The sequence below is a fragment of the Archocentrus centrarchus genome, chromosome 13 (assembly GCF_007364275.1).
Source record: "Archocentrus centrarchus isolate MPI-CPG fArcCen1 chromosome 13, fArcCen1, whole genome shotgun sequence".
Classification (NCBI taxonomy): Eukaryota; Metazoa; Chordata; class Actinopteri; order Cichliformes; family Cichlidae; genus Archocentrus; species Archocentrus centrarchus.
The window spans coordinates 26,757,629-26,784,174 of NC_044358.1; the positions used below are offsets into that span (position 1 = coordinate 26,757,629).

Consider the following 26,546-nt stretch of genomic DNA (forward strand, 5'->3'; position numbering starts at 1 on the left):
TTAGAGCATTTAATCCAATATTACCTCCGTAAGATAGCATGTCTGCATGCATCCTATTTATTCACATCAAAGGGCTTTTTAACTTAAGAAAGCATCTTGTATAACAATAAGATTGCTTAGCTGCTAGTTATTGTTTGCTTTATGATCAGCACCAGCTGCACAGTGTAGTTTGTTCATGCATTTTATTTATCCCTACATGGCATGAGCGACACGCACAGAGCTATGACTTACAAATCCCTGCAAACACCTTTGTTATAATTGTTGGGGGTGGGGGTGGGGGGTGTTATTAACCCATTTGCTGTGGAGTGCCTGAGGATCACATGAGCCCTTTAGGGGGATGGGCAGAGTTTTCCGAGGTTGGTATGGCTTTAAGAGTTTACTACCAACACTGCACTCTTTTCACTCACACGCCGCAGAAAGTTTGGAGGCCAGGCGAGCAGCGGGATACCGACGGATAGGAAGTGACGGGGACGGAGTTTGAGAAGGAGGAAAAAAAAAAAGAGAGAGAGGGAGAGAGAGAAGACGTGAACATCAGCGCAAAGCAGAATGAGAAGCGACTTGCAATCATCGGACTATTGACTGTGGTGCGGGAGGGAACTGAAGTGCGCATGATCTTATCAACAACACCGGAGCGAGAGACTTTCAATGGAAGGGAACTGGTCCCAGAAGTGAAAGGGAGAGATTCCAGAGAGGACGTTTGTCGTCTTGTTTCTGTGAATGTGCTTGTAATTCTGGAAAGCACTGACACACGGCGGTGGTGGTGGTGTTGGGGGACCGTATGAAAGAGCGACCAATTAAACTTTGAACATGAAGGAAAAGACTTGAGGAAACAACACAAGAGCACAGCTGGGATATGAGCGGAGATCTTTGGATTTCGCCGCGATTTTTTTCTCCTCTGTCGGGTACAGTTTTGCGTCTTTGGGGATGTTTGCGAGTTGCATCTCTGCGGCTTCAGTTCGGATACTGACTCGTTTCTGCGCCCTGGTGCTGGTCGTCTCTGTGGGACTTGCTTCAGAGCTGCGGGTCCGGGTCCGACTCTCTGACGGACTGGTGACCGAGGAGGTTTTGGAGGCGGACAGTGAGAAAGACTCGATATCAGTCGAATTCAAGCAGGGAGATGGGACGCTCATCACCTTTGTGGTGGACTTCAAACGGGTAAGGGGTTGCCCTCCTTACTACTAAACGCATTTTGCTTGCTCGTGTTGAATTATTGAATAGCTGCAAATTTTTCTCTGAATCAGAACTTAACAAAGAGCTTAATTTCATTGTTCCCAATATATTAAAGACCCCTAAAAGCCCCCTCAGTGGTCCTGGAAGTCACTATAGGAGATCCCCACTGTAAAATAAGAAGTTGCATCTTTAAATGGTGTGTTGAAAACTATAATCGGTAGAAAGGTGAGAAGAGGCACTCCTCCTAAAAGTCAGTCCAAATCTCCCAAATCTTACTACCCACCCCTCCCACAGGCACACACACAGAGAGAGAGACACACACACACACTTACTTTGGGAATCCAGACCAGATTGGAGTTTTATTGTTCTTTGCGAAGCAAAATCTGATCAAGGGTTGTGTACCTTTCACATAATCAGAACTCTTGATATGTATTCTCATGAAATTAGCCCCAAACCTGTGTAGCCCATGGATGTTGAAATCAGTTACATTGGCCTCTTGGTTCAAGCTAAATTGTTAACCTTAACACAGGGTCACAAATCTGGAGCTCAAATGAAATCACTCCTGAAACCTAAAAAAAAAAAAAAAAAAATCTTGAGCAGTTACTGTAAACCCTGCATAAGCTGCAGTATAAAGTTTCATTCATCCTCTTCCATCACAGCTGAGTTTCACCGAGGTCAAGACAGCTGTTGCTCCTTAGATGTGGACGCCCACAGACCCCAATGGCCTTCAAACCCCTGCAGCTCAAGGGTCCAGTTTAGAGCTGATCACAAGTGGCCATATTTAGCATTCTTCCAAAAGTAGACAGCAGGTCAAGTGTCCCAAACTGATCAGTCATAATTTTTTTTTTTTTTTTTTGGAAAGATGATACTGGTTTGCTTTTGACAATGGCTGCTTGGGGACTCATGAAATTGTCTGTCCTGCAAGATAAAAAACAACTGCTTTGCATTGGTGGTGGTGGTGGGGGGGACACTGAGGTGCACAGAGCAAAGGCATGTGTCTGTGATGGTTGCTGTCACACAGAAGCTGACAGGCTGGCGAGATGAGAAGGGGGAGATTTACCAGGATTAAGTGGGCATGTCTGACCTTTTTGATCTGCACGTCTGGTTCACTAACCAAAACAGCTAATTTAGAGTTGAAAGAGAAGAGGCCGTCACCCCCAATCGTTGGTGACACCGACAGAAAGCGACGTACAGTGATCTGAGCGCAGGGAGCCTTTTCTTGACTGTGCAGGCGCCCAGTGTTGCTGTATCCCTTCACGCATGCACATGTCAGTACACACAGCGCACATCTGCACATATGGTTTGGTTTATTTGAATACAGCCAGCAGAACCTCTTAGATCGCTTTACTTTTCCGCTGCCTGATTTATCTGTACAGTTGTAGGTCAGCCTCTTACCCCCCCCCCCCCCCCCCCCCCCCCCACACACACACACACACACACACACCACCTCTCTTTCTGTCTCCCTCTGTCCCCCTCTCTGTCTCCTGCTCCCTCCTTGTTTCTTCTGCATGTGGTTTTCATTCAAGTCTTGTGCAGTATCTCCAAGATTTATGGAAAGTTGGATGAGCTGTCACTTCCAGCTGCCATGAATATATAGTTCAGACGAACGTCTGTGGGAAGCGGAGTGTTTTAAGAGGGATGTTAAACACTGAGTTATAATGATGATACATAGAAAATATGGATAGGTAGACTGATAATGTCTCTTTGGAAGAGCAAGTCCTGCTCGCTGAGTGAATGCATTTGTCCAAACAATCATGACATTTGAAAACAAACTCTTTGTAAATAGTCATGAGACAGCAGCCTTCTTACTCTTTGCTGTTTTGTGAGTACGTGGCAAAATGTGATGGTACATGTTATAGCCATTAGACACTGGCGAAGTGGTCTGCTAAATGTGAGAGGGAAGTTTAGTCAACCTTATCCAAGCAGTGAATCACTGCGTATAAAGCGACTGAGTAGGGCTGCTCTGATGGTTTGTAGACATATGGAAAAGATGAAAAGGTGGTTTTAGCTCGGTCGTGACACCTCCGTGTCATGCTGACTGAATCTCAACGTTTCGATGCTGCTGTCTACTCACTTCAAAGCACTGGAGATTTATGATATTGCAGTTGCTTTTTTTTTTTTTATGAAATACAGGCAGAACGGAGTTGGATGGAGTTGATTATCTATCCCCTTGTTCTGTAATTGCATTTGTAGGTTAAACTTATTCAACATGCTGCAAAGGAGTTTTTCATTCCCGCCTGGGTTTCTTGATGAAGTATTTACAGCTGGATCTACTCTAAATTATGTAAAATTGCAGCAATCTGTCTGCAGCTCAGAAATATCATGATTAAATGTTTAATGTCAGTATGTAGTTTGTTGGGGTTTTTTTTGCACCATGAGACAAATCTCAGCATAGATCTTTCTTTGAATAGAGAAGGTAGCTGGTCCAACACAGACAAGTACCATAAACCATTGTCTTAAGGTTAGTGGAAGGGAAATGTCTCTCATATTTGATGACTTGTTTTGGGTCTTCCCAGATTTTGGATGTCTTGTCTTTTATGTCCCATCAAGTGGGTTTTTGTCAGTGCAGGAATGTGAGTGACTTCATGTGCATCTTGGATGAAACAGTTACAGTTACATGCACCTTGGCCTACAAGTGGATGTGCAAAGAGATTTTATTATGTAGAACAATTTCAGAGGAAACTGGTTAGGAAACAGCACTAGGTAGTTTCAACCACCCCTTTATTTCTGTATGTTTGATTTGGCATAGATTTTAAACCAGATGCCCTTCCCGACACAACCCTTTACATTTATCCAGGCTTGGGACTACTGTTAGGAGTATACTAACTTGTGATCCCTTGAGGCTGAGTTTGTGAGTCCTCCTGGTCTTGAACCAGGGATCTTGTTAACTGTTACACCATGGAGCACTCTACAGTTGCCTGTTAAAGTTAAGCGACTTCTAGCAGCTCTGCGAGTAAGTGCATTGCTGTCAAATACTTTGTCAGAACTGGTGGTGTCACAGACAAGTTGTCCTTCGATACATTCAAGGTGTGCCGTCACCCTTCTATCCACCTAACGTGGACATTAAAACTCAGACGGTGTTAACTTTAGACTTTTTTTTTTTTTTGCTCTTTTAAACTAGAAATACATTATTTCAGGTGGTAGGAACAAACAACTGATACGATCATTTAGTTGGAAATTTTGCAAGGCTTCCACCCACGCTAGTGCTTTTACTAGTTTGGGTGAGTAGTTCTAAGAGTATGCTGCTCTCACCAAAATGCTGTCATTGGAAAGATGTTGAAACTAGGGTTGTAGGAGAACAAAGGGAATGTTGATCCAAAACCAACTTCTTTTTTTTTTTTTTTTCCCAACCTTTTTTTTTTTTTTTTCTGTACAGGAAAATTTGAAATGTATCCAAATTACTGGAGACATGAGTGACCCCCCCGTTATGCTGATGGTTCAGCAGCACCTTCCACTATCCTGTTAACTGGGTCAGGATTTTGTAAATGGCGGCTCTGTGGTGCAGATGAGCACATCGGTGCCAGCTTTAATTTTATTTCATTGAACCTTACAAACCAGATTGTCTTTCACTGCACAGGCCTGTGTTACCAGGTCAGTTCACTGCAGTGTACATTGATTGTCTTCAAAACACAGAGGCTTTATTGACACGCCCAAAAATAAGCTTGCTGTAAGAATGAATTGGAGATTTTTTTTTTTTTTTAAACACACCCTCATGTGCAATGTTAAACACAGAAGGAAAGTTGAGGGTGGGGAGGCAGGTTGGGAACCCTTTCTGTGTGCCCTCTCATTGGGTTACACAGTGACCCATTCAGGCAGGTGCTCATTCCTGGTTCCATATGCAGTATGGGCCATTAGAATTGTTTAATTGTATGCGCTATCAGGCAAACTCTTTTTCCTGCGTGGGAGGCTTGCTGGCAGTCCATTTTGTTCTCTCTTTTTGTGTGTGGGCGTGTGTGTGTTGGAAATTCAGAGGTTTGCCAAGAGTCACAACTGCCAGTTGTTGTTCCCGTGTTGCAGGTACTTCACATCAGTTACAAGTCAGTGCAGCGACAACATTTTCTGCTTTTCTTTTTTTTTTTTCCTTCCTTTTGGCTGACACACCTCGCCTGTTACTCAGCCTTGAAACACCATCCCTCTTTGTCACTTGTACAAACTTGTAAAGTCTTTTTTACAGGTAAGTGTCACCTGTTCCAGGAAATGCTGTTGTTTCGGGCACAGTTCAGAGTACAGCAGGCTTCCACGCTGCTGTTGTAAAAGGTGACAGTGAGTCATTTGTGAGTCACAGGCATCCATGTGGCAAATTATGTTTGAGATTTTGTTTACTCTATGGAGTAACTTTGAAGATCTCTCCTCCTACACTGCTTCCCTTTTGTGTGTTTGTGTGTCTGTGTGTGTGTGTGTGTGGGGGGGGGGGGGGGGGTGCACTCTCTACAATTCTGCACTCTTGTCTTGAATCTCAAGAGAGCATTGTTGAAATCTTACTTACAATTTTAGCACATTCAAATCTTGTGGAGGATGGAGGAAAATTTCAATTCATTTTTAATAATTTTAAAGATGAACTTAATTTTTTTTTCTTCGTGGCCACCTTTTATTCCCTTCATTCAAGGCTCCACATGGGCCCCCTTTGGCCTCTCGTGGCCTCTTTGCCCCTGTTGGTGTCTTTACCCTTTATCCACCCCCCTCCCCCTCTGACCAGCAGGCCAGATGTTCATCTGTAATACTGCTGATAAAGAGCTTCCCATTTCAACAGTTTCTCACATGCACACAGGGAAAGAGACCAGAGCAGAGAGATGGCTATCGTCTGCCTTTTCAGATTTTTTTTTTTTTTTCCCCTCCACTGATCAGGACAGAAGACCGCAGAGTGCTGTGGTAGCAGCCTTTGATGGACAGGAAGACAGCAGTTGCGGCTTGCAGCATACATAGTTGTAATTTTTTCTAACTACAGATGGTTTTGGATTGGATTTGATAATGAAACTGACAAAGGACTTAACCGTGCCAGATCTTTTGATGTGATCTGTCAAATTCATGTATATCTCCATTTGAGTAGCACAGCCTTCCCAGTTTTGGACTAATCTATTGTGTTTTAGCTCTGTAACAGTTCAGGTGGTCTTCAATGGAAGGCATTACATCAGCCTTTTTCTTGTCAAACAATCTGACATTGTGTCACATTTCCTGTCATAAAACAGATACTGTTTTCTATGAAAAAGGCAAGGAAAGTATAATGGTTTGAATTCAGTGTTACTGAAATATCTGCTGTTATAAAAAAAAAAAAATCCATTATGAATCTGTGTAGTTTGAATAATGCCATTATTTTGTGGTTCCTGAAACCGGATATGAAAGATGTGGAACTGTCCTAGTGAAGGTTGAATGGGACTGTGGGCATCTCTATTGTTTATGCCTTATCTATCTGCCTCATTTCCTTTCCTGTTAGCACTCACTGTTCGCCTCCTTCTCATTTCCTGGATGCAGAGACCCCGTAAACAGTTTGTGTGTCCACTTAATTGTATCCAGATTCTGTGTGAATGGAAAAAAAATCTTGTGGTCTGCACAGTTTGTCTTTAAAATATTTTGGTTGTATTTTTGAACTCACGTGTAACACCTAAACATTAACGCTCGTGCATTTGGAAGAGTAAGCTCCCTTGCATTGTCAAGGAAATGGCCAACACCTTTCTTTCCATGGCTTCCAGTGTTTTGATTGCCCATTCACTGGTTGTGTTTGCTAATTGGTTAGCTCTTTGGACAGCCAGGTGTGACCAGACCTAAATGTGACTCCGCATTCCTGCCTTTGGGGTGCCTGTAATTAACGTCAACTAAAAGCATGCCTTAGCTCAGTGGCTTTTCCCCTGCTCCTTTTGTCTGTGTGTGTCTCTCCCTCTGATTCCCAAAATGATGTTTAATCCCTGCCAAAAACCTGTGCTTTTTTTTTTTTTTTTTTTTTTTTGAATGGCCCCCCTCACACACCAAGGCAAATACCCTCCCCACCACCAAACATGCTAAATCCACATGTTTCCAAAAGGCAATCAGAGCCATTTACGTCAGTTTGGGATCTTAAAAGTAAATATAAGGTTGCATCACTGAAGACAAATGAATAAACTGGAAGCGGCGCTGGTTTTATGTGCTGTTCACACTGAAATTTTTTGACTTGTGTTACTATGCAAGCTTGACTTAAATCTTACGTTAATTTAAAAAAAAATATATTATGGAAAGTTTTTGGTTCTACCTCCAACAACATTAAAAAAAAATATATATCAGACCCAGTCAAATACCCACACTGATCCCAAATGACTCATCAGAGCGTGGCTTACCAGCAGTCCTCCACAGCCAGCCATCAGCCTTATCAACAGACAGGGTCTTAGTGGGGATTTGAAAACAGGAAGAACCCCCTGCACAGGGGTCACATACTGCTGTACAGTTTGTGTGTGTGTGTGTGTGTGTGTGTGTGTGTGTGTGTGTGTGTGTGTGTGTGTGTGTGTGTGTGTGCTTGCACATTTGTGTGTGTTTGAATATCCATCCCTGCATCAAGTGTGAGCTGGTACAGGCACTATGGCACACTAAGCGAGGATCCACATTTCTTGTGCAAGAAAGAAAATGTGCTTTTTTTTTTTTTTTTTTTTTTTTTTTTAATGGGCTTCATACAATGTCATTTCAACAGCCCATAAACCAGGTAAACACTCTGCAAGCAGACAGAATTTGTCTTGCCGGGTTACAGTGTCTAAGAATGTTCACTGTAAATGGCACACTTCGAGTGTCTGAATGGGCTTTTGTGCACCTCTTAAATAATGGCACCCACCAAAGGTAACCACCAATGAAACAGGCCCCTCTCTCCTGATTAACAGGGCTTGGTGTGACCCACTAATCAGGTTGCATGAATGCAGACTTGTTTGGCTGTTGGCCAGTGGTAGTTTGTCTGCAAATGGACTAAGTCCTGGGTGTAAGTGAGCAATGTTAAGGAATTTGCACTCGTGTGGATTATTTATAGCCACCCTGACATTTACGCAGCTCTGCTAGAGTAAAAAAACTCAAGGCTATACTGCCCTTTTATTATGGTATCACCAGCCTTTTTCAAGATGGGAAAACGTTTCCCTTTTGATTCATAATGCCCAAAGCTGGTATTTTCTATCATGTTGGTCAGCAAATTATTATTTTTTTGTAGGTGTAAATACTCTTTAAGGGGGTGACTCATTTTCAGGATGTGGGCTCCTCCTCTTTAAGGCAGTAGTTTTGAATTTAAGGGACACGTTTTCAAGCTCTAGCAGGGTCTACTTGACTTCACTGTCCTAAAGCTGAATTATTGTTTTTTTTCTTCCCATATTCATTGCTAGCAATTGTTTTGTCTAGTTTTTTGGCAATGTGACATATTTTATCAGGAACTGACTAAATCTTTATTTATATCCATCAGACAGATGAAGCAGGTTTTGTTACAGCAGGAAAGGATTACTCCATACTGTGACCACAGAAGCGCATTTCCTGCCTTTCTCACGTTTGTCTGATCTCCTGTCAGTGCTCTGTTTGCATAATTCGCCGACTTTAAAAACACCTTCCCGCTCGGAAGATTGTAAAAGGAGATAGCGGTTGTTTGATCAGTCAGTCGCCTGCGCACTCTCTCCTAGTGATATTGCCCGTCATCATAACAACAGGTGTAAACCTTCCTTTAATCAGACTACTTCGTGTTTCGCTCTTTTGGCGTGTTTTCTTTATCGTGCATTTGAGTGTGTCTGCACATGAGTCAGTGTACACACACATCCCAGACGGTGCTGGTTTTCGGGCGGGCAGCAACAGCTTCTGTCTGGATGGAAATGTCGAGATGATTTAATTGTTTGACTCTGTTTGGCGTTCAGAATGTATGTTATGTTTTATTTAAGCACCACCTGAGCTGACAGGTTCTCAACACTGGTGGCTGTTTCAACAACTGTGAACCTTGAAGATTTTATGCATACATAAGAGTCTTGATGTGGTGTGTGTGTTTAAGACTCTCCATTGTGCACAGATGGTTTGTAATTTTGATGCAAAGTTGCATCAGTAGAAGTTTGTCACAGTAAGCACCGTTGCTCTACCTTTGTCCTTTTGGCCTAGATCCAGACTAGAAATTAGACAATCATTAATCAGGAGACATAATGACACAACAGGATGGGATCGGTGTCTTCACTTTACTGTTGAGTCACTTCCAAAGAAGCAGAGCTAGTGGAACTGCCATGCTCCTCTGTACTTACCCAGAGGGCCCTGGGGCAAATCCATGTGGCTGACACGAATACCTTCCTCTTCTTTCTGTCCCTCCCTCCCTCTTCCCACATGGTGTCCCAGCATAGCACCATGTGTCTGCAGTATGGGAGGTCTTGAAGTCGTTGGCCTCTGCTTATTCCTGCACTTGAGGGCAAATGGCCCTCTTGTCCGTCTCTCTGTCGGCATTTGTACTCCCACTTCCTTAAATTTCACTCTGTTCACTGTGATAGATTCTTCCTCTACTCTCTGATATTATCTTATTTTCATCTGAGCATAGGAAAAACTGAGGCATATAATTTCCACTGCCTTATTTCTTGCAGCTTGTAGAGAGATGATCAATATTTGCTTAGTGGTTCTCTTTCAAAGGGTCAAATAGGATTGCATGATTGTCTGTGTAATACCCATGCTTGTATTGTTGCACTGCCAGAATCTCTTTTCACAGACAAAAGTGGCTGTTAGAATGAAGATCAAGCAGTCTGTAAAGAACTACAGAGCGTAAACACTTGTGAGGCAGAATGCATGCTTTCTTGCCAGTGTGTACTCTTCTCCATACAGGAAGTGGAAGAGCTTAAGAAGAAACTCAGTGGGGTTATCTTTGGGCTGTTTATCTATTCCAGAGTTCCTCTGCTCGGGGAGTGAAAGCCTTCAGACTGTTACTCCTCAGCAGCCTGTTTGCTTCAGACTTGTGTGTGAAAAGCGGCGGAGGGGTGTTTGTGGGACTCTGTGTGTGTGTGTGTGTGTGTGTGTGTGTGTGTGTGTGTGTGTTGTGTGTGTGTGTGTGTTGAAGCCGAAGCCAAGGAGGGGGGAGTGGGCTTCTAATGAATAGGAGGACAGGTCTACTGCTCTGCTCTCCCACTGTCTGAGCTTCCCATCATGCTTTGCCTTGCCCCTCACCGAACTCTTTATGTGCCTTTGGTGGTGCCAGATCTCTCACACATTTTGCCAACAGCCAACACATTTTTATGTGTGTGTTTTTAGGGTTGGTTTTTTTTTTTTTTTTTTTTTGGTGTGTGTGTGAATTTCCACTCTCTGCATTTTGCTACTAATACAGCTCACTTTTAAGCAGCATGTTAAAATCAGTCTAACATTTGGAGCATGTGAGAAATTCTAGTAGAACTGACAAGAAACAGGCTGGAAAGCTTTAATTTGACAGTGCAGAATACCGCAGCATTATTGGAGCCCCGTTGTTCAGGTCTGCAGACAATAAAAGTAATCAACATGCTGTCATGTGAGGCTTTATGGGTGAGGTGAATATAAACCCTTTGTTTCTTTGAGTAGACAGATGTTTGGACATCTTTGAACTGCTTTAAGTACTGTAATGGAACAATATCTGTTCTAATTTGGATGATCCCTCTCATATAAACAATAAATTATTTTAACCTTGCCTCGTGTAGTACTTTGATACCTTCTGGGAGTCATCTGCTCAGCCTGTCATTTCTCATCCATTGGTTTTTGCAGGATGTGAAAATATTCCGAGCGCTGATCCTGGGCGAGCTGGAAAGAGGGCAGAACCAGTACCAAGCCCTGTGCTTCGTCTCCCGCCTCAACCGCAATGAGATCATCCCCAGTGAGTCCATGGCCCGTCTCAGGCAGGTATGACACAGTGGACATTGTGCTATGAAGATTTTCAGTTGGGGAAAACTCTGATTATATGTGCGGAGAATCTGAGGGTGTTCTGTCTTCCCAGAAAAATCCCCAGGCCATTCGCTTGGCAGAGGAGCGGAGAGGACTGGAGCAGCTGACCATGAGCGTGGCGGTCAATCTAAGTCGGGCCTGGCACCTCAGCTCCCACATCGCAACATGTGTAGCGAGGCTCGCGAGGCGATCTACACCAGGGAGGCAGATGTCAAACACTGGCTGGAAAAAGGTCAGCGGCCACCTGATCTTGTTTATTATTAAGCCTTATGTAAGCTCTGGAGGTGCTTTGAGCAAAATGTTTGTCTGTTTTTGCACCCCCCCCCCCCCCCCCCCCTTTTTTTTTTCTCCTCTCCAGATTGGCTCCATGTTCTGCGTATGCTTCTGAACTAATGCTCTTAATCTTCTCAACACTATCTTCCCTGTTTCTTTCTCCAAGACACCTCTTTCCACTTCAGCCTAGTGATATGACTTCCAGTATTATCTTGTGTGGTTTCGACGATAAGGCTGTGTGACACTGCACGCTATCTAGGTTTCCCCTTGGCTATCCACACGGCCTTCTTCCACACTTTGAAACAGAGCGTGCGTATGCAGATTAATTTTGTTTATCTCACACGTTCAGCGCATTTTTTTTTTTTTTTTATTTAACCATTTGTTTTCAAAAAGCAGTTTTGCAGCGGGATCCGGATCCTTTATAGCCGTGAAACCCAAATTATTCAAGCTGAGGAGAATTCATATGACAGCACTATTGTCAGCTGACAGCTTTGTTATTAAGAAAACAATGTTGATGGTCATGGTTCACCGAGCGCTCTGCGCCGTTATCTGCAGAGGGAATGATGGTAGCATCTCCTTAGCATAACAAAGCTGCCCTTTCACTGCACCACCTCGCCTGTTTTATGCCACTTTGTTTCCCTCTAGATCTACAGCGGCATTTAATTGAGTGAAATCAGAACGGGCGTGATTCACACAAACTTGCGATGGCGTGCTTTTGTTTTAACTGCCACATGCTTCCCTTCTGCTTGTGTTACAGGGGTGGATGGCTCCATATTTGAGGTCCTGCCCCAAACAACAGAGCTGCCCAGCTTTCAGGCCTGTCATTCTACCAAAGACTTGTGGCAGCCATGTCTCTGCACATACAGCCTGCGTCTGGAGTGGTACCCATGTCTGCTGAAGTACTGCCGCAGCCGGGATACAATGGGCAAAGGCTCCACCTACAAGTGTGGCATCAAGAGCTGCAGCAAGGGCTACCATTTCACCTACTACGTTCCCCAAAAACAACTCTGCCTGTGGGACGAGGAGACCTAGAGTTCTGTTGCGGATGTTTAAGAAACGAGAATACGTGTTCTTTTTTTTTTTTTTTTTTTCTTTGTTTTTTTCGCCAGCAAAGCCAATGCTTCTCCACCCATGCTATTCAAAGTAGCCACAGCAACACTGGACCTTGGTTTAGATCACATCAAGTGAAGCTGTGTCAGGTGGGGAGTGCTGAGATCCAGATGTTCGTGCTGAAGCAGAACTAAATTCAGGTTCCAAATGAGACCAAAAACTTTTAAGGAAGATGCAGCAAAGTCACTAATGTTAAAACATTTCTAGTGGAATAATGACACATTGCTGTCAGCCTTAATGTCTTTTTTTTTTTGCCGAGAAGCTGTCACTTTTGTGCCTTTTCTGGGAAAGTGAGTGGAGCGAATGACACAAAACCTCTCAAGCCTCTCAAACAAGCTATGATATGCACAAAGGTGGACGGTTGAACACCAGCAGAGGAACAACACTGTCCCACTCTCAGTCAAAGGAGGTAGACAAATTCTTCCCTCCAGGTGAAGGAAAATTTGGACGGTGGATTTATCGGTCTTCTAAAGCTCTGTGAAAACAATTTTATTGCCAGCTGAATGCTGGTTTATACCATGTAAGCATGCTTACAAAGAAACAAATTCTCCAATGCTGGCTTTATTTATTTTGGTTGCAAAGTGAAATTATGGAGGACTATTTTTTTTTTAATCTTTTTAATATAATAACCTCATCTGTTTTCTTTCCTGTTTGCATTAAACAGTTTCTGAAGTCCATCATTCTAAAACCACACATCCTCAGTAACAAAGTATTCAAACACATTTCAGGGTAACCTCTTGGCTGTTGTTTCTCATGCGTACGCTGTGCTTATATGTGGCCTGTTTTCATTTTTGCATAGATGGTGACAAAAAAAAAAGGCTTATTGTCATATTTAGTCCTGAGTTGCTCTGTCATTACCCATGGGGACACCTGATGCCACGCCGCTCTAAGTCTTTTTAAAAAGTGTCAAACCAAAGTCAAAAGAAATGCTGTCAAATGAGCAGCCTTTCAATTTCTAGACACAGTTTGTTTTTCCCATGTGAGGATTCGCTGAAGCGTCAGTACAGGTAGGCGCTTTAATAATCTACACTGCCATCTTCTGGTTAACCAACATTTTTAAATTCTTATCTGGTCTGTATTTCACTGCAAGAATTCTGCTTCTTGGTTTTCTGGTTTTGTCTGTTCACATCAGCAGTTAAATGCTTATAATTTATGCATCTCGTGCCCCTGATAAGGAGCGCTTCTTAAATTTGTGGGACCAAATGTAATTTGTCTGTCTGTTCTCTAGAGCACTAGGTTCAAGTAGGAGTTTTGGACTGCTTTTCCTCCATCTTAACTTCAGCCTTTTTACTGCCATAGCATTAAAACAAACAAACAAAAAAGTTGTGTTTAGTGTGTTGGTATGTCCTGCTAACTAAAGAACCAAATGAGTTGAAACACTTCTATTGTGGCCTTCTCTGGTGATCAAGTGCCTTAACATTTCCACTGATGTTTTTGCTATGTAATTGTAGATTACATTGTTAAACATATATTTTTTTTTCTATGAAAGAGTTTTTAATATGTTGTAAAAGCTGCCATAAGGAGAAAATGAAGCAATTAGGTAATGTACCATTTAAGAGCAGTTTTACTTGTTTTAATAAAGTCCTTCTTTGCACTGCGTGGACAAGTGGAAAATTATTTGTGGTGTGTTGGGGACGTTTTGTTAAGCCTTTCATTAGACAGTATATGGGATGTAAAGAGGAGTGGCGTGGGCAAAGGGGTAACAACAAAGGCATGATTGTGCATATCCGCTCCTGGGTGCCTATTCAAATTCAAGCCTTGTTCGAGTACACGGTCAGGTTTTGCACCCAGGTGTATTATGCAAGTCTTCCATTTTGTTCCCCCGGGGGAGGGCTCAGGTTGTAATTTCAGCTATTGTCCACACGGTGTCGCCACTGCTCAGGAAAAAAGAGCCTGCCATCGCTTTGGAAAGACATCAAGTAGGATGGAAAACTGCTTTTCCGACAAAAAATTCCATAAATCTGCTATAATCTCTAATTGTGGTATTGCATATTGGATAATATAAGCAGAGTACAATCCATTTCACAAAGCTAGCAGGTTAATAGTGGGACAACATAAAAATGTGACCACATGTAATGGGATACAAAGGATGCTGAAGGAGGCAGTTGTTGCTGCTGCTGCTGCTACCGTTCAGATAAAGGACAACAAATAGCAGCTACTGTGTGTCCAAACAACAAACCTGCCTCGGTCTTCTAGAAGCGTATATTCCTTTCAGGCGACACAAAACAACCAAGATGTAAAAGGAGAGACAGCCACATGTGCACCGTCAAGGTAATGAGATTTTTACTGCATTTATAAACGTGTTACAACCCCACAAAGTAGCGCTTTGTTAGCAGTTAGCTCGCTCCCAGATCCAGCTAACAGTGCAGAGTTAGCCTGTTATGACAGCATCCTCTCGGCTGAGGGACGAGCACTGGCCCTGCTTTGCTGCCCTTTCACTTTATCAGCATCAGATGCCTTTGGTGTCATCGTCAGTAAACTAGTTTGGCAAGGCAAGAAAACATTACAGGCGTTCCAGGTCTCTGGTTGCTAGCTCCTGGCCTTTTAAATGTTTCTGTGGCAACGACATTGTTGTGCTCTTAATCCTTATCTTAACTAAAATCTGCATCCACTATTCTTACAGAAGTAAATACAGCCCTAGTGGCTCATAATTATTGCTAGTTACCCTAGAAGAGCCTCCAGCAGCACACAGGTCAGAGACTCTTACAGGTTGCAAAAGAAATCAATTATATTTTTAAAAATATGTTTTCTGTAACAATTTTTGTATAATGCAACAAAGAAAAAAATAGACACAAAAGCAGTTGTTCAAAAGTGCAAAAGTCTTGAGTCACCCCTCATTAAAAAAAAAAAAATTTTTAGGAAAATGAGAAAAATGCACAGGGATTCATTGAAGGATGTGCAAACATACATGGAAATACAGTGTATATAAGGCAAAATCAGTGTTTGTACAATACTAACGAGCTTGAAAGTCAATATTTGACTTTTATTCTTTTTATTCTTCAACACAACCTGAACTCTCTTGAGCAAGCTTTCATGTAATTTCCTTAAGGAGTCTTTGTGAATAGTTCTCCGGGCTTCTTGAAGGACATTCAAAGCTCTTCTTTGGATGTTGACTGCCTTTTGTTCCATTTTCTGTCAAGATGATCCCACACTGCTTCAGTAATGGTGAGGTCCAGGCTCTGAGGAGGCCAATCCATGACTGATGGTGCTCCGTTGTGTGTTTTTCTATCCAGGTATGCTTTCACTGGCAGCGTGTTTGGGATCATTGTCTTGCTGAAAAATGAAGCCGCTGCCAATCAGTTGCTTTCCAGATAGTATTGCATAATATATCAAAATCTGATTGTACTTTTCTGAGTTCATATTTCCATCAATTTTGTCTAGCTCCCCAACACCAGTGACTGAAAAGCAGCCCCAAACCACAACAGTCCCTCCACTGTAGTCACTCCATCCTGACCTGATTCATACATATTGACAACAAATTGACGACAATTCCAGTTCTTCCGTAATTTGGCATAACTCAGCCTTTTCTCTGTGTTTCCCTTTACTAAGAATGGTTTCTTGACAGCCACATTTCCACTGAGACCAGTTCTGATGAGGTTTCATTAAATAGGAGATGGATCTGCTGAAGGGCCAGGTGCATCTCTCAGGTCCTCTGTCAGGTCTGTGCTGGAGTTTTTTTCCTGTTTCTTAAGGATGTGACTCTCACATACTGTTCATCTGCTGCAGATAGTATTTTAGGCCTGGCACTTCTTCTTTTGTCCTCCGGTTTCTCCAACTTTTTACACTGCTCACCATGCTGAGATATGCCAAGTTTCCAGCAAAAAGCTCTTTTGGAATCACTGTATTGGTGCAAAAATACTATTTTATGCCTATTGAACTGTGTTATCTTTGGCATTTTTCATAGATTCGACAAAAGAAATCGGAACAAATACTGTGTGTTTGTGACAGGCTTCTAGTAACTGAGTGCCTAAAGATACAAATTTGCTAAGTGGTCTGTTATGCATAGACACAACACCGATTCATCCCTTGAGTTAGGTGAAAGACCTTCAGAAAGCCCGGGGAACTATTGCTCAAGACCACTTTTTAAAAAATTACAAGAAAGTCTGTCTGCTGGAAGTAAAATAGAAAGAAATGAGGGGTGCCTCAAGACTTTTGCATAGCATTGTACATGGCACCTTACTTGTCTTGCATGCTATTTATACTTTTGTTTTATATCATTACATAGTTTTGTCATTGCATATTCAGATCCCACGTTTCCTTTGTTTGGTCTTGTTTTTCTCTTTTCCTTTCTTTTTTTTGTGAGTTTTTTGGATGAACTTGCAGGTTTTTTATGACTATAAATTTAGGCCCAGCCATCATATGATCCTCAGCTGTATCCCTACTTATCCATTGTACAAGTGAAACAGGAAAATGATTAGCAGCTCAGCCCATAAACGGCTGAATTACTTAATAACATATTATCAGTTTAAGTAATGTTCAAGCAACACATTTGAAAAGGTTCAGTGTCCTGCCTTTTAAATGTGAGAATTTGATGCTCTTCTGTAGCTATCCAGTTACTGTACTGCAGTAACTGAATAGCTTACAGCAATGGTACATTTTTGTTTACATTTTAGTGCACATGTCAAATAATAAGGGAGAAAGAGCCATTCTTCCTCTCGGGAACTGTCTGAGACCCAGCACCCAGTAACCTCTCTGCCAGTTTTGAAACTAGCTTGAATCTTTGAGAATCACATGTACATCTTGTTCCAGTCCACTGAGGGTGGGCTCGTCCGTCTGCATGGTCTCACCTCCTAGTACAAACGTCACAGCAGAAGAAGAGACGTCCCCCTCACCCCACCAGACCCTCAGCCGTCCTACTATAGTGCTATTATAGTTCAAGCAAAGGCTAATTGTTGCTCCCTTACAAAGAGTGCACAGTTCCAAGTCTTTGGACGGTGATTCTGTCTTTTTCTACTGTAAGTGATATTACAGAGCAAGAAGTTCCTCTTTGCATTTTTCTCTCACTGTGTAATATGGCTCAAAGTTGGCTTAACAACTGCTGAGGAGTTTTGTTTAGCTGATTTTAGCTGTTTTTCTTTGACTTATCTTCAGAGGAGAAGATGGCTCTGCTTGTCGTTTGTGCGCTCCTGTGCCTGTCCTGTTGGGTGTCTTTCTACTTTATCCTGTGTAATGTTAACGGGTCCAGGAGCTACGAATGGAACTGTCGCCTCGTCACACTGGTGCACGGGATCCTGGCGGTCTGCATCACAGCGTACATAGGCTATGTGGATGGACCTTGGCCTTTCACTCATCCAGGTAGGGATGCAGTTTGTCAATTTGTGCGTATATTAAAAACCTTAAAAGACAGCAAGGATGCCGAGACCAAAAATAGACTTTAAGGAACACACAGTCTTACTTCAGTTAGTGAATATATATATATATATATATATTATTGTTTTTTTGGTAAATCGGTTGTTCACGGTGACACTTGTTGCTTTTTCTTTGAAAATTGTTGTAGGCATCAGTTCCTAGTAAGCACAGTTTAGTTTTAGCTAGCAAGTGGAACTCTTTTAAAGGTATTGAAGAGCTGTTTTTGTTACATGTCATTATTAACAATTATGTGCTCATGTCACAGTAACAACTTTTTTATCTATTCAGGAAAAAAAAAAGGTAACTAAAGCCTGCCTGTTTCTGTTTGTGGATGTCAGGTACTAAGAACACCCCTCTGCAGATAAGTGCCATGGTCCTGAGTCTGGGCTACTTTATTTTTGACATGGCCTGGTGTGTGTACTTCCGCACAGAGGGACCCGTTATGCTGGCCCACCACACCATGAGCATCCTGGGAATTCTGTTGACCCTTTGGTTGGGGGAGTCTGGCATCGAGTCCTGTGCAGTGCTCTTTGGCAGTGAAATCACCAACCCCCTACTGCAGGCACGCTGGTTCCTCAAGCAGACTGGACGTTACGGGACTCTGCTGGGGGACGTTGTGGACGTCCTGTTTGTGCTGCTGTTTGTGGTGATGCGAATTTTCGTGGGCGGCACAATGCTGTACTGTGAGCTGATCTCCCCGAGGCCGAGATTCTTTATCAAGTGTGGCGGAGTGGCCATGTACGCTCTTTCCTGGGTCTTTATGGTGGACATTGTTCGATTTGCCATACGGAAGAGCAAAAGCTGGCACAAACAGCAGAGAGACCGCCCAGAGCCATTAGCTGCTAATGGTCACGAAGGGAAGAAGGAGTGATCGGCCTCTGCGTATCCAAAGGGAATCCATTTATATTATGTTGTTTCTTTGCTTTTCACTTTGGACACTCGATGGAACGTACGCAGAAAAGCATCTTTCTCTATGTTAAACTGAGATTTAAAAAGAGGATTTTTTTAAATAAAAATGCTAAGACATCTGTTTGTAAGGTTTAATGGCTGTGCATTTTGCAGCTAAACATGCTAGTTTATTACGTGAAAGGTGCAAAAAACACTGACATAATTTATGTCACTGAAAACCAAAGCACTTTGTATTAACACATAAAGAAAATTTGTGGTAAACTGTGGCCTAGTGATGTGATGGTGTGGTTTCAAAGGGAAGTTCCTATTAGGAAAGAAAGAGTTTACATTTAACACAGTGGTCCTTGTGAAACATTTTCATTGATATCAAAAGGCTAGGATTGGTACTCAGGGAAATAAGTAATATCAGAAAGTCTGAAGTGGGTTTAATGTGTTTAATTCATTTTTTTAATTGTTATTATTATTACTAAGCTTTTGTCTGCTGTCTGAAATCTTATTCCAGAGCCTGCCATAAAAAAAAGCAACATTTTATTTATTTTACATCCCTCATGTAAAAGAATTCATGGTGAAGCTCTAGATTTCAGAGTTTTATTGAGTCTTTTAAATTCTATATGTATATATATGTAAATTGTAAACTATAAATACCTGCTCAAGTTTTCTGAAATGGTGTCCGGTATTGATTTTACTATACCAGATGTGTAAGGATGCCCCCCCCCCACGTGAGTAATCATATTGGCAAGATCTGTGCTCTATACCAATAGCTCCCAGGTAATTTAATTTAATAGGTTGTTTATTGAATGCTTCAGTCTCACAGAGATCTTGTCAGAAATGGTCAAGGCTTTGATTAAATTAATTCTGAGCTATCTGTAAAGTGTGCAAGTCTTGAGATATACATGTTCTACACTCTGTTTGCCTTAATCTTTGAGATACTGTACTGTAAACCACCATGAGATAAAGCAGGAAACATTTATATATAGGGAATATAATGACTGAGCCCAGATTTTATATGTGCATTCTTGTTTTAATTATGAGCATACCTTGCTTTTGTCGTAATAGGTTAAAAACATGCCATCTGTTTGTTTCCCATGTCTGTTCGCCTGACTGCCACAGCTGCAAATCTCTGCATCACCAATACAAACAGAAAAGTACAAATCTAACTGTGTGTGCCTTAGTTATCTGAATGTACCTTCCTAATGTGTTGTTTTTTTGTTTTTTTTTTCCAATGTACTGTAAACCCTTCAACACAAGAGTCAGCGTGCTTAAGAGCCATTTCCAGGTCCGGGTTTCATCGTTCACCTGTATAAAGTGAAATAAAATAAACGTGACATGTTGTTTGTGTTCTCTAAACAGCAAATTTGCAACTAAACTGCGTTTCAATCCAGTGCCAGTAAAAATCAACATGAATTATTGTAGACTGAAATTACCTAAGCTGTCCACATGATGGTGTCATATCAATTATTTATGAATGATCAGCAAGGAAAGAGGACGGTCCTCCAGCACTTCTAAAATAAGAGCTGCAAAAAAGGAAAGAATTGCCACTTTTTTATTTTAAAACGAAGTATAACATACATGTAGACATTTTTTTTTAACATGTTAACATTATTTAGAGTACAAAACATAATTGGGTGTGTGATGCTGTATGTCGAGTGCCAGAAATTTATGGGCAGCACTGCAAAATCATACAAAGTGCAGTAGTTATGAATTTTAGTGAGCTGTGTGATAAAAAGGTTGGAAAACAAACCAATCAAGAATTTGTGCGTATATAATAATTTAGACCAGAAGCACAGGCCATTTAAAAAAGATCAAATGTAGTACTTTGCATCGATAACAACGACTGACCACAACTTTAATGATGCAGATAGGCAAAATGTCATCATTTTTATCCCGCAATTTGGTTTTGCTTTCAATGATACACATGCGCAGCAACTGGAGTCACTGAATAATATGGCTCTTGGGATGGAAAGCTCAATTCTTCAGCAGTTGAGTAGTCTGTAGATGATTTTCTAACAGAATAAATATAAATGCATGAATGAAAGCCTGATGAGCACCTCTTGCATCCTTAAGTCTGTGTCTTGGATACACAGTGACTTAAAACACTCGTCAGACTAAAACGTGTAACTCTTCACAGTTAAGAAGCTGAACCCAACAATTTGTTTGTATTTTTATAAAATTGTTAAATTATAACAGTTTTTGGCCTAGTGGTTACTATTTAATCTCCCGGCCATTTAGGTGTTGCTCTCATTATTCATAGCCTATTATAATTGCATCCTATGCGAATAAAATAGGCAAGTTTGAAATGAATTTAGTATAACTGTTAGTGCTGTTAGTAGTAGTAGGGGTTGTCGTTGTTGCTCTTGTTATCAGTTGTGCAGCAGTGATCCCTGACATTATGCTGAAACCAAATTTTCCTCCGGCGGAAGTGGTTAGTGGAATCGCTATTGGACTTCAAGTGCTAGCTGGCTAGGGCGTTGCTAGCGGCAGAAAGTGGGATTTATTTTTGGTACCTTTCCACAACTTATACTCTTGAACCAACAGTGTTTTTACGCTGGTAAAAAAAGAACGTTTGATGTTCGCTAAAAGTTTTAAGCCCCTCTACGCTTTTTTGTCGTTGTTTACACAGGAGTGGTTGTTACTTTCTTTCCCGTTAGCTGGCGGCCACTTAGCCTGCTTTCCATCCACGGGAATTCTGCCGAGAAACGACGAATTCTGGAAACATGGAGTCAAGAGACGCTGCGTTTTGCTAACGGGCTCCACTGCAATTTCTTTCCTCAAGGAGTCTCTCTTTTTTTTCTTTTTGGAGGACATAACACGGAGACGTTTCGCAAGCCAGTGAAAATACATAAGGTTTTTGTGTATGTATATATTTCGCTCGTTGGCCGGTCATTGTTGTGAACGGGAGTTTGCTTAGTTTGCACTCGAAACAAGAGCACACGAAGCAAAGTTTTTTTGCTGAAAGAGCTCATCTGTTTTGTTAGCTGGTAGCTGGCGAGATTCAACGCCTGCCAGCTTGCCGTGAGAAAGGATTTTCTGAAGACCTGTGCGCCTTTTTTTAATGATAATTTAACCCATTTTGTTTCTTTTTTTAATCTAACCGGCTTAACTGTTAGCTGCAGTTGTTTTGCTAATTTGTAACACGGGTCGTGTAAACTCGGCATTGAGCGATTCTCCTGGTCACGGGAGAGTCGTCCCCACGGCCACAGACAGGCATTTCTGGGAGCAAGGAGCACCAAATGGGACTACAGGAATTTCCAGCATCTTCACGGATCATTTAGACACCGAGGCCATTCGGCCGATCAGGGGTGTTGGCAGCCGGACTGCATCGCAGGGCCAAGGTGTCTGTAACGTTGGAATACGGATTGTTTACATATTCATATCGGCGGAAAACTGGGACGTGAACGCACAGGAGACATACGAGGAGTTCATACGTACACAACAACTTGTGTCAGCTGCACCAGTATATTTATTATTGTTACTAAAATATTGTTTATTGCCAGGGTAGGACTGCTAATTCGACCGAGGCCCCGATTGATTTTTATGGTCTGCACAATCTGTAGATTGTTTGCTGCCATTTCATTTTAACAAGGAGTACTGGTTGCCTGGTAGTGTCTTAGTTTCATCTAGTGTTTGAAGGTGCCTTGCCGCAGCCTATCAGTGAACTGATTTCCAGCATCGTTCTCAAAATCCCTGCCTACTCCAGACGAATGCCAGAGAAAGACGCTCCAGGAAATCGCCTCATCACACTCTGGAAAATGTTAATAGGATATAATTTGCTGCAAATCTAGAACCGGAAGCCCAATGAGTGACACACAGTCCAGCTTCACTGACAGGTACAGTAAACAGCGACTTTTATATTCCATTATTGCGCTGTTTTAACGCCTCAAAGTAATAAAAACATAACATTTTGTTAAAGTCCCTTGATTTGTTCATGCTGATCTGGTCCAGGTAAGGCACTGAGGTATGTTGATGATGCTCAGTAATAACTGTTATTCAATTACTAAGGGAGGGTATCAGATCTTGATGGAAGCTGCTGATCTCAGCATGGATAATGGAGTTCTCTGCAGACTGTAAAGTACTGCTTATGGAAGGGATGAGAAGGGCTGCCACTGTTTGTGTGCTAGTGAACAGTCATCCAGTGTACAGTGATCCCTGTACACCTTTCAACATCACTATTACCTCTAAGCCTTTAAAACTAAACCTCTCCTACACCTATTAAAACAATCTCTGGATTTAGACAAAACCCTAGCTCGTGAAGTAATCACATTATCTAAGGCAGTTGTCACCTTAAACTCAAAGGCTGGACCAGCTGACTAAATGGTGTGTCACAGCCTTCAAGAATACACAAAATAATAGTGAAAGATCTTTCTGAACCATCCCAATTTATTGACGTGTGTTTATCACTGTTTTCTGCCTTTCATCATTACAGTGATTTTGTGTCTGGAGAATAAAGAGGATTTTATTCTCAAATGATGTTCTCTGGCAGTAAAACAGAAGTGGAACTGTTGTGTTGCATCAAGCCTTCCCACCAGAATTTCACATACCTGCAGGGAGAGAAGGCCCATGCACTGGAATGTAGTTGCAGACTCAAAATAGAGGGGAGCTTATTGCACAGGTTGGGATATGAAATATCCTCATGGCTAGAGCTAGAGGCTAAAGCCCAGCCCCATTTTTTTTTAACATGACCCCCCTCCCCCACTGCACTGATGGCAACAGTGGCTGGCACCAACTGCTATTGTGGTTCTTTTTATTGTCTGTGGATTTTTTGTGCGTATGTGTGTATTTTGTGTTATAGTATTGCCATGAAACTGTGCACAGCACAATTGAGTAAACTTGTTTAGGTTTTCTGGTGGATTGGGCTGCTTTTATCAGCAGAATTACTAAACAGTAGCTTAAAATCACTTCAGCAAATATGTATGACAAGCAAATTACAGAAACCTTTACATGCTGCAGCATCTAATCTTAGTTTGTTGTTGGTGGAAGACCATGTTGTTGCAGAAAATCACAAATATTTGCTGCAATGTGTGAAGCCTTAAAACAGTGTTACATTAATGTCTTGTCTGGTCAAATTCCCTTTATGCAGACTGTGTGGATTGACATCTTCAGACTGAGTATTGGTGAGATTGTTGCAAAGCATCCAGTGCCAGTATATGTTGGTGTATGGAAATTCAGTTTATTATTATTATTATTATTATGATGATGATGATTATGATTATTATGATTATTATGATTATTTCCATTTCTTGTTTAGTGTTGTTAATGATCATTACTGTAACTCTTATCAGTAGAGCATGATGCAGGCTGCTGCTGTTATTACAAAAATGCAAAACAGTTTAAGAGCAGACTATAGGTCATGCGTGTATTTAGCCCTATACCTGGTCTGTACTTCGAATTATTCTTCAGGATGCATAGGTTGTTTTCAACAACAGTTGGTGGTAATGACTGCATTGATTAATTGGTTTAGTGTGTCCCTTGCCCCCTCTTGCTGTATGTGTGTGTATTTCCCTGCTCTTGCTTTCTCTCCATCCATGTGCGGTGTTGTGCAGTTTGTTTTTTTGCTCTGTTGGCATTGGTGGGAGGATGCATTCAGTATCTGTTGGGGCTGGGCTGCCAGCCGGTGGGTCAGTTTAGCGTGCAGTTCGCTCTTTGTCATAGTGTTCTGCTGATCTCCACGATTTTCCCACACCCCTGAGGCCCTCCCGGGAAGTGGTACTGAGGGGTATACTACGAATGAAGTTCAACACAGCCAGGCTTCCTTTGCGTTAGCTGGCTTGATAAAACCTAAAACCTCAGTTAGAGATAACGGTGATTATGAACTTTCTCTGATAAGCAGGGCTTTCTGCTTCATGCTCTGTGCGCGCTCATAAAAAAAGGGGCATTTCATGGGTCATGTGACCCTTTTTCTGCAAAATATGATCCCTTAGAGGTCCGCCTACTCCAGTCAGAGACATTGTCATTTGATGGTGGTGATAAAAGAGTGATTAAATATCTATAAGGAACATTAAAAATATAACAGTAAAATGCAACACTGTTGCAAAGAAGACAAAAGATTAATGCTACAGAAAATCATTAATCTGGTGTTTCAGCACAGAGAGCAGTAAAATAATCATTTTAAGTCAAGTTATTTCATTATTTCATCATTGAGTGGTCTCTCTCTGTGCTGCTGTTTATTTCTAAGGTGACAGCTTCAAATTAGAGTTCTGAAACTTTAAACTGGATAAATGTTAAATGTTACTGTTCCACAGTCTAACAACGGAGATGTAGAAATTGCTTTAATTTGTCTGCAGATCAAAGGGAATTTTATTGATTGAATAGGTATTCTTGGTATGTGCCCTGGTAGCTGCAGTTCCAGCAGTGTAAAACAGACTTAGCAGAAGATTAGAATCAAGTATAAAACATTTATACATTTTCTGCATCACCAAATTATTCCCGTGACAATATGGTGCACAGTCTGCAATTTATTAAGTAGGATTATTAAGGTACAGCTTAACAACTCGCACATACAAAACCTATTTCCCTAGCAAAGAATTTATGTTGCACTTAAAAGATGCTGTCAATAAGAGAATCTGTGAAAATGTGGTGCTTCCTGCTGATTTTTAAACCGAAACTTGGACAATAACCTGCTTCTGACCAGGTTATGCGCTCAGCTTAAGTGGTGATTTAGCCAGGTAAAAAGGGAGCCACTTTTGTGACACAGGAAACTTTGACTTTAAGCTCAACATAATTCACTAAGCCATTAATCTTGAGTCATAGTGTACCCCTTTGGTGTCATTACTAATAGATCACAATAGCTTTCAGTGGGGGCAAACTGGCTCTCTGCTGTTTATCACTTTCCTCAGATCTGTCATTGTAGGTCAGGTACTCTCAGGGAGGCTGGTTGGAGTGTGTCTTTATTGTTTAAGCAGAAGTTTTAATTTATGTCTGTAATCAGTTTGCAGCTGACAAGGCTGTCAATAATGCATTCAATATCATTGATTCTTACATAAATAAACTGTCAATTGTAAAGCCAGAATCAGTCACAGCCTAATAAAGCACAAAGTGATGTTTTCACATTGTTTAACCATCTTACAGTAAAATGAGAAAGCAGGTGTGAGATTTCATGATCAGCAAATGGTAGGTTAACTCACTAAATTCTTTAAAGGGTTAACTGTTAACTGTGTATCAACATCGATTTAATATGACTGTGGGCCAATTGAGTAATTATGTTGCCACTAGTTTTTAATAAAAGGACACTGGAGTTGATATTTGCTTCATTGCAGTGGAGTTTGTTTCCTTATGATAAATGTTTTCATGAGCAGTTCTGACAGCTTGGTCTGCTTGTATGCGTCTCCTGTATTTGGCATCTGTCCCTGATAATGCAGCAAGCTTCTGCTCCATCTAGTCAGTGCTGATACCAAGGAAGCTGTGTCAGCTGCTGTCAGCTGTGCGTTAAAATGAGTTTCCAGAAGTCACTTAAAGCTCTGATCATAGGTTTCCAGCTCAGCAAGCAACCCTAACATGTAACCTGCAAGTGAAAAGAGAAGATGCAACCTTTTAGAAGAGCCTTTTTTTTTTTTTTTTTTTTTTTTTTGTTTTTTTGAGGGGGAGTAGTTTCAGCCTACAGAATTAAAGGCTAAGATAGTCTCTAACATCTACATATGGAGGTCAAACTAAATACATTTAAACAGTTTTTCCTGGCATGCGATTTTGGTAAACATTTTCTCCCAAGGGCACTGAGATTGTAGTGAGGTATGATGATCTTGAGGGTAAAGGTGCTTGCTAAATAGATTGATTTACTGCATTTTAAAAAAAACAAACATATACAAAATATACACTATATTGCCAAAAGTATTCACTCACACATTCAAATCATTGAATTCAGGTGTATCAATTACTTCTATGCCCAC

The 26,546-nt window shown here is 41.5% G+C and overlaps 3 protein-coding genes across 9 annotated transcripts in view; all 3 read left to right on the forward strand.

Moving 5' to 3' along the window:
- Positions 1 to 361: 361 nt before the first annotated feature.
- oafa (OAF homolog a (Drosophila)) lies at positions 362 to 13,986 on the forward strand. The gene is given in 5 exon segments (XM_030744512.1): positions 362 to 1,155; positions 10,849 to 10,983; positions 11,078 to 11,183; positions 11,186 to 11,257; positions 12,056 to 13,986. Coding segments are annotated over 5 exon segments (819 nt in total). The 5' UTR covers positions 362 to 924; the 3' UTR covers positions 12,331 to 13,986.
- A 320-nt stretch (positions 13,987 to 14,306) lies between these two features.
- On the forward strand, positions 14,307 to 19,960 carry tlcd5a (TLC domain containing 5a). 3 transcript variants are annotated; one of them, XM_030744757.1, is made up of 3 exons: positions 14,307 to 14,679; positions 17,500 to 17,703; positions 18,096 to 19,960. In XM_030744757.1, the coding sequence occupies exons 2-3, from the start codon at positions 17,508 to 17,510 to the stop codon at positions 18,626 to 18,628; spliced, it is 729 nt and encodes a 242-aa protein (XP_030600617.1). In that variant the 5' UTR covers positions 14,307 to 14,679; positions 17,500 to 17,507; the 3' UTR covers positions 18,629 to 19,960. The 3 variants fall into 3 exon arrangements, with proteins under 3 accessions (XP_030600617.1, XP_030600619.1, XP_030600618.1); XM_030744759.1 differs by having other exon boundaries at positions 18,189 to 19,960; XM_030744758.1 differs by lacking the exon at positions 14,307 to 14,679 and adding an exon at positions 17,293 to 17,363.
- A 1,151-nt stretch (positions 19,961 to 21,111) lies between these two features.
- The window catches only part of arhgef12a (Rho guanine nucleotide exchange factor (GEF) 12a), a 39,126-nt gene continuing 33,691 nt past the window's right edge, over positions 21,112 to 26,546 (forward strand). For all 5 annotated transcript variants that reach the window (XM_030744457.1, XM_030744459.1, XM_030744458.1 and 2 more), the window contains exon 1: positions 21,112 to 22,493. In XM_030744457.1, coding sequence (XP_030600317.1) covers positions 22,462 to 22,493 — 32 coding nt within the window. In that variant the 5' untranslated portion in view covers positions 21,112 to 22,461. The remainder of the gene's footprint in view (positions 22,494 to 26,546) is intronic.

Coding starts and splice junctions, on each gene's coding strand:
- tlcd5a (XM_030744757.1), top strand. CDS start 17,508: ATGGCTCTGCTTGTCGTTTGTGCGCTCCTGTGCCTGTCCTGTTGGGTG. Junction 17,704..18,095: donor TTGGCCTTTCACTCATCCAG/GTAGGGATGCAG, acceptor TGTGGATGTCAG/GTACTAAGAACACCCCTCTG.